A 15,598-nucleotide genomic window follows, 5' to 3' on the forward strand; every position below is an offset into this window, starting at 1 on the left:
GAAGATGAACCACACTTTTTACTTAAATGTAAATCTTTAGAAAATGAGAGAGAGTCAATTTTATCAAATATAGTTAAAACTTTTAAAAATTTTAAGAATCTAGACATTCATTCACAATTTATATGGCTCATGTCTAATGAAGATAACTATATATTGAATCAAGTATGTAATTTGATTAATAATTTAAATACTGTAAGAAAACAAATTCTAGAAACTTAATTAGAATTGCTAATATTGTTAATATTTTATTTTACTTTTATATATCCATGTTTACTATGGGTACACTACTGCCAAAGGTTTGTCTGTTATTCGCAGCTAGATTGGATCTTATTTAATATGAACTTCAGGGCTAACTGTATTTGTCAATCTCATTGATAATAATAATAATTATAAATATATAAAAAAAAAATGTATAGATATATATAACTATATATATATCACATATTGATGTTTTTGGATATTTTTTTTATGATTTTCTTTTGTTTAACATAATCATTGTAATCATTGTAATCAAATGTACATTTAAATTTATCTTGATTATTCTGCTTGTAATGGGCGTCTTTAATTGACAATAAAATATTGAACTTGAACTTGAACATACCCAAGCTTAAACCCTTTAATTCACAAAATGTCATATTTAAAAGTATCTGAATAAAAAAAAAATTAAAAAAATTGCACTGCAATAAATAGCCCTGATCTAATGCTGTGTTTTATAATTTTTTTAAACATATCATCATTCCTTCTTGTTATGCAAATGTACCACCGGCGGCAGGACCCACTACTGCTCCAGCTGCAACGGACTTTACAACAACACCTATGATGACAACAACCACAACTACACCAACAATAACACCCACTGCTATTGCTACAGTTGAAGAACTTGAATCATCATCAGCAGCTGAAAAAATATGGAAAATGTTTCGTGCAATAATAGTTTTAACAAATAAGTTATGACATCATTTATGGCGTTCACCATTAATAATGTGTATTACTCATACAATGACTAACGATTCTTATAAAAAAAAATGATATTTCGACCTGATTTCAAGCAAAGTCGAGGTTAAGTTGTTATCGTCTGTTGTGAAATCATGTTTTGACAGTCCAGTCCTTATTTTTTCAACATTCCTACAAATACGAACACTGCCATTTTATAATAAAAATATGCATTCTCTACTAAGATTATTTTCGTACATGTATCTTCTCTTCAAATGTATACAAAATTATGAAGTTTGAATGTGTCATGCTATTTGTAATAGTTTTTAGTAAGTTTTAAACTCATTTGTCTTTGTCTGAAAGAGGGACGAAATATTCCATAGGGACAGTCAAACTCATAAATCGAAAATAAACTGACAACGCTATTACTAAAAATGAAAAATACAAACAGACAAACAACAGTTCACACGACACAACATAGAAAACTAAAGAACAAGCAACATGAACCCAACCAAACACTAGGGGTGATCTCATATGCTCTGGAAGGGTAAGAAGATCCTGATCCACATATGGCACTCGTCGTGTTTTCCCGGTTAATAGTCTAATTCGGTAGGTGACACTCATGACAGGGAAGGGGATTTTAGTTACGACGTAGGAACATATCCGATATCATTTGTGAAACGGTAACGGTCAACCAACTCGTGATGGCGTCTGTAAAATTAACGAAGGGATGATTTCAACTGCACCATTTGTAACTCTTGGTTAAATAGCTTCCTTGTGAGCAGCAACCCTCTATCAAGTAAATTATGATAGGAAAAACAGGCACGGGAGTATCGTATCAATTGGGAGATATATACCTCGTATACAGGTGCTGCTGTAATGTTGCTACTTAGAAATGGAAAGTTCACAATTTGAAAGTTTGTCTCTGGAAAACCTAAAGACCTTTTTATAAACAATTTGTGATCAATATGTCTTTGTCCTCGTCAGATTGTCTGCTGAACTCCGATGGACACTAAACGTTTCAATGAGAACTAGCTATAGATGGTCTGGTGCGTACATACTATTAAATCTAGTTTGATTATCCACGTATAGAAGATGAGTCTTATGTAGACGAAACGCGCGTCTGGTGTATTAAATTACAATCCCGGTACCTTTGATAACTACAACACTGGGTCGATGCCACTGCTGGTGCACGTTTCGACCCTGACGATATGACCAGCCCGATAGTCAGCACTTCCGTGTTATCATGAATATCAATGATATGGTCATTTTATACATTTCCTGTTACAAAACTTTGAATTTTTCGAAACACTAAGGATTTTCATATCCAAGGAATATATTACCTTTTTCGAATTTCGGGTCCTTAATGCTCTTTAACTTTCTACTTGGTGGGCTTTATAACAAATATGATCAACGATGAGTCTTATGTAGACGAAACGCGCGTCTTGCGTATTAAGTTATAATCCTGGTACCTTTAATAACTATTTACTCATCAGGAAATCTGTACTTGCTTCTCTTAGTCTTACAGTTAATCATTGAAAATATAAAAACTAACGAGGAAGACGGCTCTTGGTTTGACAGAATGTAGAATCAACAGAACGTTTAAAGGTAGGATAAGTAGGAAGATGCACTGCACGCTACGTCGTTCAATATCAATATTCTTATACTTAAACACATTTATTAACAGTTGGCAAAGGTATAAGGGTTATAATTAAATACGCCAGACGCACGATTCGTCTACAAAAGACTCGTCAGTGACGCTCAGATCAAAATAGTTTTAAAGCCAAACTAGAACGAAGTTGAAGAGCATTGAGGACCGAAAATATATCCTTCTTAATTGGCATCTAGCTATATTGGAATTGACTGATAATGTGTCCATAAACATGCATCTTTGTACTAATAACTACAGAAGTATTCGTGTTTTACTACATTTTCCCTCATTCTGACATGTTAATTATCTATCTCACGTAATAACAAGGCAAATAAAAAAAATCGCACACACAATATAACTACATGTACCGGAACTTCAAAATTTATATTTTTGAATACTATCAAGTTATATCCAAATACTTTGTACATGCATCAGCACAAAAAACCTAATGATATATATTCACATGTATATGTAGACGAATACTTGGACACGAGTTTTAATCCTCTTTGTTGTTTTGTGACGCCGCCATATTCTACAGTTATACCCTTAAATTACTTCGAAAACTGCACTTGTATTTTTTGTCTATCTAATGAGTTAAGCCTTTTTCAACTGATTTTTATAGTTCGTTCTTATGTTGTAATTCTAATTCGCAGACAGATTAGCACTGTCAGTTCTGGAATTATGCTCGTTTTTCACTCCAGAAATTTCAATTGTTTTCGTTACTGGACTATTTGTCTAATCATAATTTTATAAAATTCATTCAAAATGATAAGAAATACACACCTATACCGAGTTTAAATTTGTGTTGTGAATTATTTCCCGTTCTAGAGTTACGCCACTTTTAGCTAAGAACATTTCAAAGCTTGAGATGTAGGATTCGATCTGTCAGACACATTAGTCCTTCGATTACTTCTACTGCTTATAGTTTTTTTCGATGTTTGTATATCAGAACAGACCAATGTGATTATGATGATTTTACCTGCTCTTGTCTTTATTTGGTTATAAAACAACTATCTTAAATCTGACATTATGAAAACAACAAGAAGATCTATGTCTTAACCACGGACTTATGAGCTAGATTAACCCCTTTGATCACGTAATGAGTTACTGCCACGACCTATCGAACAATATCTGACACGGCCTTAATTCTCATCATACAATATGACTTGAAGAAATGAGAAGCATGTACCAAGTCAAGAATATGACAGTTATTATCCAAAAGTTTGATGTTTTTCAGCTTTTGATATTGCCATTTGATTGGGGACTTATTTTTTTTAGTTCAGTATTCTTGTAATTTTACCTTTTGCACGTCTCTAATAATGTATAAAGGCATAGTACCCATAACAGAATATTATGGTTCAGTATATTCTTGTCTTTCTCGGCAATATTTCATTATGCAACGGTCTTAAAATCGGGATTAATAATATAATATGTACATACTTGAACTGGTCTGACAGCTTGTCCCTGAATAACCATCAGGGCACTCACAACTGTAGGAATAAACGTTATTTGTACAAGTACCGTTGTTCTGACATGGTGTTGATGTACATTGGTCTATATCTAAAGCAGAAAATATTTCCTAAATTAACCGAAAAAATAAACAGTCAAACACTTATAACATATCACAACTGGCGATATACAAAGGTAATGTGCCTCTTGTATACATATATGTTTTGTTCTGAACTCAAATTACTGGCTTAAACTCTTTTGTTGTGTGTTTTAATGCAGGATTAATAAGACAAATAAGTTAAACACATATTAGTCCAGCGGATATCAGAATAATTGATCACTTTATGGTAAAAGCATGAAACTTGGCAAAATGAAAGATTAAAGGGTATAAACAAAATTCAGATATGGAGCCACGTAAAAAAAATCCAATATGGCCGCCAAATTCAAGATGGCCGCCATAAGTATAACATTTTTCACTTGATGAAGTCTTTCAATTCTAATGAGTTCCAAAGATGTCAGAAACTTAAGGAAATACAATTCAGATATGACATTTATTATGTTGTTAAACCTTATGGTACAGAAATCATAGAAAATGGCGTCCAAATTCAAAATGGCGCGTCAAAATGTCTAAGTTTTACCATATTCGAATGTATACACCATTATTATGTGATAGAAAGTTATCAAAGCAGTAAAACTGATCTTTTTGATATCGACAAAGGGTTACAATGTATCACTTTTACCTGGGTACGAAGATAATATTTTCAAAATGGCGGCAATATTCAAAATGGCGCCGTTTAACATGTAAAAATTTGACGTTTGTTTTTGAATATGATATAAAATGATTAAAAAATAATGGATCCAAATGCAGGGTAATCAAAATAAAGCACAGTCTCAATCGGTTTCTCTTTCACAGTCCGGTGAGCATTTGCATAATGCTGTGCATTTTAATGCTGCCTTTAAGCATTTACATGCACCTCGACATCCTTTCTTACAGCCACAGTGGATGAGCTCTTGGCATGACATTGAAGCTTCAGCAAGCACAGACCAGAATGGTACCCAAGTACCATCAAGTTTTTGCCAACCAAATAAATCTGGTGATGGCATACCTGGATTTGAAACTAAACAATTTCCCCAAATAACACTTCCTTGGTAAACTGCACGTTTCGTATGTTGAAGAAGTGCATCTCTTGTTGGAGGAATATTGTCTATTGTTCTTGTCTTTTGTGTGAATAACTGTTTTCTTAACTCATTCACCGTATTAGCTGTACTAGACCGATCATACAAAAGAACAACATACCGTTCTATTACTTTCAACACTTTTAAAATTTCAACTTCATTTGGATTCTCAATAATCTGCAGAAATGCATCTGACAACTCCTCATATACGGACCATGTGTCCCAAGCTGATTTCTTACCTTTCCCAGAAAAAGCTGAGAGTGTGTCACAACCGGTAAAGGCATGGAACAGTGGAAAGACTTTCGATTTCAATGGTCCTAGAGCAAGGCACAATTCATGAACTGAAATATATCGGAAGTTCTTTCCAGTGCCAAAACCTATCCACAGCTGTTCAATTTGCAGTCTGTTGAAACAAGAGACAGACAAGACAACAACATCTGTGTCAACTGTTCTGATCAGTATTCTGTTATGGCCTTTCAGGGAAGCATCTAAGGCATGCAACAACATTCTAGTATCAGCTTCCTCGTGTGAACATGGGCTTAACAATTCATAGCTGTGTCCTGCAGTATTTCCAAGGGCGTTGATCTTGTCAGTTACTACGATCTCATTGTCGATACCAGCACTGGTTATTTTATCAGCGAGAAAATGAAACAACTCAATTTTATTTTCATCTAGACGCAAGAATTCCTGCCAATTTCCTGGTACATTCGTTTCATCTTGAACTCGTCTTCGAATACCTTTCCCACGTTTTCCTCGAGTAGACGCCTTTAAGCTATTGTCAATGTATGTGTCAAATACAATGTCAATTCTTTGTACATTTTTTCCAATATTCTGAATATACGGTACAAACACTTTTAAAGCGTATTCATTAAATGATTTGACATTGACAGGCTTGAGCATATTAACAACTGCAGATCCATCAAGAATAACAGAAGACACTACAGGTTGAACATCTGTTGGAGGGGTTAATCTCTCCAGACATTTTGAAAGAAGGTCAGCTTTTGTTCCTAGACGTATAGTACCATTTTGACTAAGCGATGGAGGGAAAGCATGATTCTCATGTCTGAAGAAATCGTCAAGGTTTCCATCTCTTGATTGACAAGCAATATACAATCTTGAAAATAAAGAACAATTACTTTTCAAAGCCATTAGCTTGTGATCTGTCGTAGACGTTTTCTTTGCCGGAGGTGGTGTTTGAAAAAGTGGTAACTTATTCCTCTTGATAGTATTAAAGACAGACGTTGTTCGATCAACAAGGCGTTCTTTCGTATACTTTTCAAACTGTTCTTGTCCCAATGATTCTATTGTGTTAACAGTTTTAACAACTGATATGTCAACAATGTTCTTCGAATCTAATACAAGCAAATCCTTACTTGTCTCTAAAAACGGATTTCCAAGATCATCAATTACATCATACAAAGACACAATGTCATTTCTGAAAGATTCTTGAAAGGATAATGTTTGTTCATGATGAAGTTTATTAGATGCGTTAGTGTTCACAAAGCATTCAGTGACATTTTCAAATTCATTTACCAACCTAGCCATTTCAGGCCCTGCAACCATCCATCTACGAAGCGCCCCTGGATTTTCCGTCAACCCAACAGCACCACCATCTGCTTTAACACAAGCATTATTTTGTTCGTGGGCTTGATCAATAGCCATACAGGAAAATTTCTTCTCTGTCTTGTTGACAACAAAGTTGCCGTCAAGGAATGCTCTATGAGTTTCTGGGTTCGTTTTTGGTAACTGAACCATATCACGCAGATGAATTGGTAGCCATCGTGAATAATTGGTGTGATCCAAGGCAAAAAACCAAGGAATGATCTTTGAGAGAGCTTCAATATATAATGAAAAGTTAGCCTCACGTATAGACCTTATAAATATTAATACTGTCAATTCAAATCGGAGAGTTATATACCAAAATTTAAAATGAGGAGATTCTTTAGATCGTTCCAAACACCACTCTTCAAATTCTAAGGTAACCTCATCATCCCTCAAAATATCTTTGTATTGACAGTAAGCATTTGACAATAGACGGTAAAGTGTGCATGCTGTAACTTGGTGTGCTCTACGTGTTTTTGTAACATGAGAAGCCTTTAGAAATGAATCAGCTGTACCTGGTGATGTAACCTGTGCATTTACTAAAACACTAGTCCATCCACTATCTTCAAGCCAACTACCAAGTGCTTTGAACGCAGCCATCTCTATGTGTAGGCCACCGAACATCATAACAAAGTGATCCTCACCATATATCTGAGGCCAGTTCCACTGTATTAGTTTTGCTACAGTGAAAAGAGGTTGGTCAAAAGCAACAACTGGCGTTTGGCCAGGATTTAGCTTTCTAACAGCGCTACGAATAATGTTCAATGAGTGTCGTATCATTGCAACAGATTTTGCTTGCTCATGAAACAGAGGTAAAAGGGCAGACACTGCTGGTAATTTATTCCCATCTGGCAGGACTGCAGCATGATAGGCGGACCATGAAATATTTGTCCCCACTGTAGCACTAACACTTGAATTTTCTGCAACATGTTTCAGCCATTTGAATTCCCCTTTTAATGCAGCTGGGAATGAGAACATATCAATTGAAAGTTCTCCTTCAACTAATGGGATATCTGGTTCGTTGAATCTTAGTACAGCTGGTGGAAGGTTTGAATAACTCTCTGGTAAAAGAGAAACTCTCTTTGACTGACATTTCAACATAGTTTCAGATTGGTCCAATGCTTGAACAACGCCTTGAGCATCCTCTGAAATATGTTGGAATAAAGATATACCTGTACCATGGAATGAGTCTTTTGACGATATACTGCTTGGATTGTGATCAATGTTGTCTACAGCAGATGAAGTGAATACATTTTGCAATAGATTGGTAGGGCAAACAATACCTTCTTGAACATAACGACGACAAGCATCATTGGCGATTGAAGTAGAAATTTCTAACACTCGATCGTAGGAGACAGACAGTCCCAAGTTTGAAGAAAGTATCTACTAGATCACGTTTTCTAGTCTTACAGTGGATCATGACTCCCAAATAAACACAAACTGGAGGTTCATGATGTTTCATGTGACGGTTTGATTGTTTCTTTGTACAACTATACATCAGAAGCTGTGCTATTGTTAATGTCGACTGAGAATAAGAACGGTCCTGAATGTTGGGTCCAAACTGAATCATACTGATTAAAGAAAGCAATGACTGGGGTACAGAAGCTTCCTGACATCCCTTTGGGAAGGTTCCTTTGAATTCTGAATTTAATGAGAAAATATCTTTACGAACAAACGTAGCTGCTTTAGATATGTTGACAAACTCATTATCAAAGTCTTCTAAGCAGACTCTCTTCAGTGCAGGACCAATGTCATCTTTGAAAGCAAGAATGTTTTCACGGCCTTGTTTGTAAGCATCTAAGTCTGGGAAATTAGATACGATTCTGTCTTTTAGTCGTGAACTATTAACTCTAGATGAAACATCTGCACCTAGACATGTGATTCTTTCCGTATACAGTTTACATAGATCTGACAATTTGTAAACACTTATGGTCTCATCGCATGACCTTGTCTCATTTATATAAGAGACAAGTTCTGAAAATGCAATGCCATGGATTTGCCTTTCTTTCTTAGATTCGACATTATCATTTTTCATTTCAATTCGAGATGCACGATTATATAGGGAAACTAAACATTTAGAGTGGTACTTTGCCTCCTGTGCAATTAGATCACCAGCACTTAACTTTGCAAGCAACAATGTGTCGTTCAATTTCACTGCACATTCTCTCACACGTGTATCTTGTCCAAATGTTGAGGACTCATGAAGGGCTTCTTGGCCATTTTCATTACAGAAAAAGCACACAGACGGGTTACTGATAGACTGAACGGAAAAGCTATGTCTAGTCTTTTTTTAGATGTGGTGGCTTCATCTATGCTCTCACGTAATGTTCGTTTTTCTGCTCTATTTAACTTTGTCCTGTTTAGTTTTAAGTTGCAAGATTTATGCCAATATGCCTTGTGATCAATAAAAGACTGAGCTATTCCAGATCCCTCATCTAAGTTTTCAACGCACACATTAATGCCTTCAGGCATTAATCGCAATGCATGAAACTTCTTAATATTGTCAGCTAAATATTGATAACCAGCCCCAACATTGAGACGTTTAGAATCAAATGGGCATATCAGTTTTTCATCTATAATTTCTTGGCATAGGATGCAATTTGCCCAATCAATATTATTTGATTTAGTTGGTTTGTCATATTCTACACTTGATACCCTGAATGTCTTTTCAGTAGCCATGTTGTAAGAACTATGATCGTAAATTTGTTTAAATATTCCTTGTGGATAACTTCTGTATGCCAGACGCGTGTTTCATCTACAAATGACGTATCAGTGACGCTTGAATCACAAAAGTCAAAAAGACAAACAAAATGTATGTAATTCAAGATGATGACCTGAAATCTTGAAATTTTCGCAAAACTCAACTATTTGTTAATTGTTAATGGCTTTCCAGATAAACACGATATAATGTTTAAAAATAAGACTTTTGGCGGCCATTTTGAATTTGTCGGCCATTATCGAATTGTTTTCCATATTCAGAAAAGATAAATTAGCATCATATTTAGCAATATACAATGTTTTGTGATTTTATTTTCAATGTTCAATTTAACTAAATTTTTTTTATTCTGCCTAATGACTGTTGGCCGCCATTTTGAATTTGTCGGCCATTTTGTGATTAGTTTTGATTGTTCAATATTCGTTAAAGATTAATAAGCATCATTACTAGCAATATGCATTGTGGTGTGCTTTTATTTTCAATTGATAAATTATACCTTATTTTTTTACTCCGTCTCATGACTGTGGGCGGCCATTTTGAATTGGCGGCCATTAAAGAATTATTTTTTAATTTTTCCATATTCAGAAAATATTAAATACCATCATTACTAGCAATATGCATTGTGGTGTGCTTTTATTTTCAATTGATAAATAATACTATATTTTTGGACTCAGCTTCATCACTGTTGGCAGCCATTTTGAAATTGGCGGCCATTGTGGATTTTTTTTTTGATGGCTCCATATCCAAAAATGTTTATAAGCATCATAACTAACACTGTGCAAAGTTTCATGCTTTTACCATTAAGTGATCAATTGTCCCAAAATATTGGACTTAGCTGCTGGACTATATCACTTTTTGAATTATCGTTGAACCTGAACATATTATTTATCTGCTATAACATATAGTCCATACTCTATCCTGTGCTTAAAATCATGTTTTGTTTTCGTATACAAATTGTTGTAACCAAATCATTGTTTAAGAACGAATAATGTACTAAATAGTCATACATTAAAAATTATGAATACAAATAGTCCAATTCAAATTTTGAATACGAATTTCAAGTTGTGTGATCTTGCAATAAATCATTATAAAAAAAGGCTAAAAAGGCGTTTGTACCTAGATAAAATACGACGTCTTTCCCAATTGTCCTTCATATATAGATGAGATCGTTGTGTTCTTGTTTAAATAATTTATCACAGGTAATTTATGGGCTCTTGATAAATTGCTGTTTGAAGTGAGCCAAAGCTGCATTATGAAAGCATGAAAGCCGTACATTGACCTATAATGATTTTCTTTTGCAAATTGTGACTTGAGAAAGAGTTTTCTTATTGGCACATATACTATAGATATTATATAAATAACACATAGCTGAGAGGGTGATAGAGCAGATTGGTACCCCGAGAAAACATTGCCAACCGCGGCGAAGCCAAGGTTGACAATGCCTTTTCGAGGGGTTTCAATCTGCTCTATCACCCTCTCAGCTATGTGTTATTTAATTTATTATACTGAATGTTCTGTTATCACTATCGATTAAAAATTCAAAGTAATAAACTATGACATATTGCACACAACCATCCGTATTTAATAAAGCGCACACTTGATCAAACGTCTCCGTGGAGGGTAATAGAGTATTTGCTATAGGATAGAGTCGTATTTAATAAAGCGCACACTTGATCAAGCGTCTCTGTGAAGGGTGATAGAGTATTTGTCATAGGATAGAGTCGTATTAATAAAGCGCACACTTGAGCAAGCGTCTCCATGAAGGGTAATAGACTAAATTGACACCCTCGTATTAGCCAATCAAAATCTTGCATTTTGACACGAAGTATAATAAAACAAGATGTGATATGAGTGCCAATCACACAAGTATCAATGTAAGTCACAATTTGTAAACTAAATAATTATAGGTTTTTAATACAGAGCTTTGGTTCACACAGAACAGCAAGCTGCAGAGGGCTCCCAACACTACTAGTGTAAAACCAACGAAATAAAGACTGTTTGTTATCATTTTTTTATAAGTTTGTTTTTGTATTGAGGCTTCATTCACGATCATCGAGATTTAATGAAGCAATTTTTTTATTTTTTAGTAATGTATATCTATCTGTGTATGTGTACTTTCGTGAGTGAGAGTGTGTATTTATATCTAATGGTAGGTCAAACTTACTAGGAAGAGGGTCTGTTGCAGTTCCGTAAAACGTCATCGACCAAGAATCGACAGTAACTGAAATATATTAAACACAAAAACTATAAGGAATTCGTTTAGGTTAAATTTAAAAGGTTAGCTGCGATGTAAACATACACATTCCTTTTCGGTAGATCATGCTAAGACGGTATGTGTTCCTTCATTAGAAAAAGACCAAAAAAGTTATCTTATCAGTCCCAAGAAGATATCAACTTGTATTTTTCTTAATGACACTCATATATTTAATTATTTTATCTTTTAATCATAAAACACCGTAAAAAATCACACTAACAAATCTGACGCTGTAATAAATGATAATATCTAAAAATGCACTAACGACAATAAAAATCAAAACCAAGGAGTAAACAGACTAAAAAAAAACAAAGGACATTTACATTAACAGTTATATATAATAAATAAGAAACAACATGAACTTCACTAAAAACCGGGAGTGGAATTAGATGCTACGGAAGGGTAAGCAATTCCTGCACCGTAAACGGCACCCGTCGTGTTATTTCTTTGTTCAGTGCGGTAATGATGGATGGTTATTATGAATTTAGGACTGATGAAGAATATCAGATATGATTTCTGACACACTTTTGTCATAATGGTCAATCAGCTCATGATGGCGACCATAGAATTTCTTGAGTAATGACCTTAATTTGATTGATTCATAGCCCTGTCTTAGCAACTTTTGAGAAAGCAATATTACTCGTTCAACAAAATCAACGTACTTTAAGCTAGCTTTAGAGTAACGTATCAATTGAAACACAAATACTCCATATGCTTGCGCCGCTAGGATGTTGCTACACAGAAATGTAAAGTTGAATAATATAGGAAAATTAAAATCATCGCTTTTGTCATAAATTTTATTTTCTACATACCACCAGTAGTCATTTCGAGAAAAAGGTCTAAATATGAAGCAGATTTATATGTGTCGGTAGTATCTTTAATTTCAAGGTAACTTGAATATTTTAAATGTAAGTGATCACTGAATCTATTATTATTGAGAGACAGTACGTCATCAATATACCGAAAGGTAAAATTAAAAGACTGGGCTAATATTTTTTCCCCTTTCTGTAAAAGCCCTTGAATAAATTCTTCTTTATAGAAATATAAAAACAAATCTTCAAGTGGAGGAGCGCAATTAGTTCCATTGAGATTCCAAAAGTTTTTTGAGGCTTTGTCAGCTGGATCGACAACATGTTTGTCATGGAGGCAAATATTTGCAATATAAGTTGCAATAATTTGTTTCGTAATCCACTCTTAAGAAAAATATTTGAACTAAACTAAACGTGTAACAAATCATTAAGGAAATAAACAAGCGAGAGGTCTATCTAGCTATAAACCAGTTAAATCCACCATTTTCTACGAAAGAAAATGCCTATACTAAGTGAAGACTATGATAGTTGTCATTCAATCGTTTGATGTTCTAGAGTAATGATTTATCGATTTCATCAAAGACGTTTTGTTTTGAATTTTTTTCGGAGTTATTTTTGTAATTTTACTTTCTAAATCATTTGTAAATCGTATCATCAATTTGCAATAAGAACAATCTGCCTTTTTTGAACGAATGATACCCTTCGGAACATATAGTCCACATTCGAATGTACCAACATTGATATGCTTTTTGTAATCCAACAGTTTTTATTATAGTAAAGTAAAATTCACAAATGATACCGTATGCAAATTTGCAAAAGCTTAAGATTTTTTAGATAGGCAGAAGATATCAAGGTGCATTCAATTAAAATAAGTCAAAGAAAAAAAGAATATTCTGCAATGGCAAAATTCGAAAACTTACAAATTGTATCAAGTCGACAAATCACAGTATAATATATAAAACTAATGTCATACATTTTCTGATAATGGAAATGAGCATATGTTGCACCATTCCTGTTGATATGCTTACATGCTACCCGTTTCCAAAGACACATTTTGAATGATAAAAAGAAACATTGCTGTTTTAGGAGAAAATTGTTTTGTCAACGCTACTGTGTCTTTCAGAACAATGTAAATTACATATACTGGTGATTCATGTTGTATATACTAAGGCCGTGTTCACACCAAACGCCGTGTAGAGTAAACATGTTTACAATTAGTTTAGTGTAGTGTACACTGGTTTCACATTACATTTGTTCACATCTATACACCTTGTTTAGCTACCTGTTCATAAGATTTGTTCTCAGTTGTAAACTATGTGTCATTTAAATGTTTATTACGTAGAACTGAATTCAAAATTTTTGGACAAATTTTCTAGCGGTAAGGGAACAACCATTTGACTTCAAAAGGGGGGGGGGAGGTGTTAATTGGAAATATTCCGATCCCCAATTTGATAAAAGAAAATAAAAAATGGTCATACAGATGATAAAAAAAATATTCTGAATCAAGAGTTTCCCCATACATTATAGTGTTAAATATTGAAAAGATGTATTTGATCACCAGCATCGAAAAAAAAAGGAATAAATACGTACGCGCGAAAAAAAAAATCTTACTCATATAAAAAAAAAAAAAAACTCCCCCTTTTTAAGTTAAGTGGTTACTACTTTATGGAAGCCATTTTTATCATTTGCAGTAGTTTGAATATACTAGAGATGTCTCGATTACGCACTAGAAAACGTTAACTGCAGCAGCATGCTTACAGCCGAATAAAAAGGATTGAGATATTAGGGATCACTAAATTTTTATCTTTTCTGTTTGTTTCAAATGGTATTTCTTCTCCAAGGAGTATTTGGTATAGAATAGGGTAACGTTTTTTTATTTATTTTAAGAGTTATTAAACGGATCTGAGATACTAGACAAACATATCATTTACCACACACTTTTTTTAGTCATGCATTTATGCGTGAATCGTTGTTTGAGTAAAGACCAGTGGCGAATATTTCTGTGTACGTCAAGTCGAATCGGGAATACCTTTTCAAATGAATTAGGCAGCAACTATTTACTTCATTTTTAAGGGAGGGCGAGGGGGGGGGGGGGGGGTTGTAGAGGGGCGTGGGCTATTAATTTTTTTCAGGACAAATTTTGGTGACAAGTCGAAATCAATTTTAGCATTATATATAGTGGCAGCTGAGGGTGTTACAAACCAATTTTTTGTCAGGGCCAAAAACTGGAAACATTTTTTGTTTCCAAAACAAAATCCATAGCTCACCACCCCACCCCCTTGCCTTTATGTTTTATACTCAACTATAATAGCCCCCCCCCCCCCGAAAATCAATTGGTTCCTGACTTATGGGTTCGGCAATGACGCTGCTTTGAGTCTTGATCAGGGGTTAATAAAGTACGTTAATTTTTTTTAACAAAAAAAAAATCTGTAAAATTTAGACAACAATTTCTGTAAAGAAATATAATAATAATTATCAAAAATATCAATTTAACTCAAAAACAGTTCTCTCCTTAAATATATACACGGTAAAACTAATGTTCTTAATGCCTTGTTTTGTGTACATTTAACCTACACAAGGCCTACATTGACTCTCGACTGTGTGTAGATAAAACATGATTTAAACTACATGTAAACATTGAGTTTTATCAATGGGAACGCACTTGTGTTTAGTTTACGTGTGAGTTACACTAACACAACACCGAATTTAGGTCAATGTGAACACGGCCTAAGTTTGTGTTATACGAAATCAACACTATATGTTTTATTAAAAATATTATGTCAGTATTTTACCTGTTTTATGATCCATTTCATAATCTATGAACGTTGATGATAACAGTCAATCGAGAGTATTTAAATGTTCATATTGACATCGATTGCGACCCTATAGTACCTTTTGTTTATTACGGACTATGCGATATTGGTTATACTCATTGTTGAACCTTAATTTTTAAGTCATTTGGTCTCTGACGGGAGTTGTCTCATTTAGTAATCATACTCCATCTTTAT

The 15,598-nt window shown here is 34.1% G+C and overlaps 1 protein-coding gene across 1 annotated transcript in view; it reads right to left on the minus strand.

Annotated features, from left to right (window-relative positions):
* Window positions 1-602: 602 nt before the first annotated feature.
* Window positions 603-15,598, minus strand: part of LOC134710043 (proprotein convertase subtilisin/kexin type 6-like) — a 39,597-nt gene continuing 24,601 nt past the window's right edge. The window contains exons 13-15 of the mRNA XM_063570197.1: window positions 11,692-11,748; window positions 4,025-4,144; window positions 603-898 (exon numbers count right to left, since the gene is read on the minus strand). Coding sequence (XP_063426267.1) covers window positions 747-898; window positions 4,025-4,144; window positions 11,692-11,748 — 329 coding nt within the window. The 3' untranslated portion in view covers window positions 603-746. The remainder of the gene's footprint in view (window positions 899-4,024; window positions 4,145-11,691; window positions 11,749-15,598) is intronic.

This window comes from Mytilus trossulus, chromosome 3 (genome assembly GCF_036588685.1).
Source record: "Mytilus trossulus isolate FHL-02 chromosome 3, PNRI_Mtr1.1.1.hap1, whole genome shotgun sequence".
Taxonomy (NCBI): domain Eukaryota; kingdom Metazoa; phylum Mollusca; class Bivalvia; order Mytilida; family Mytilidae; genus Mytilus; species Mytilus trossulus.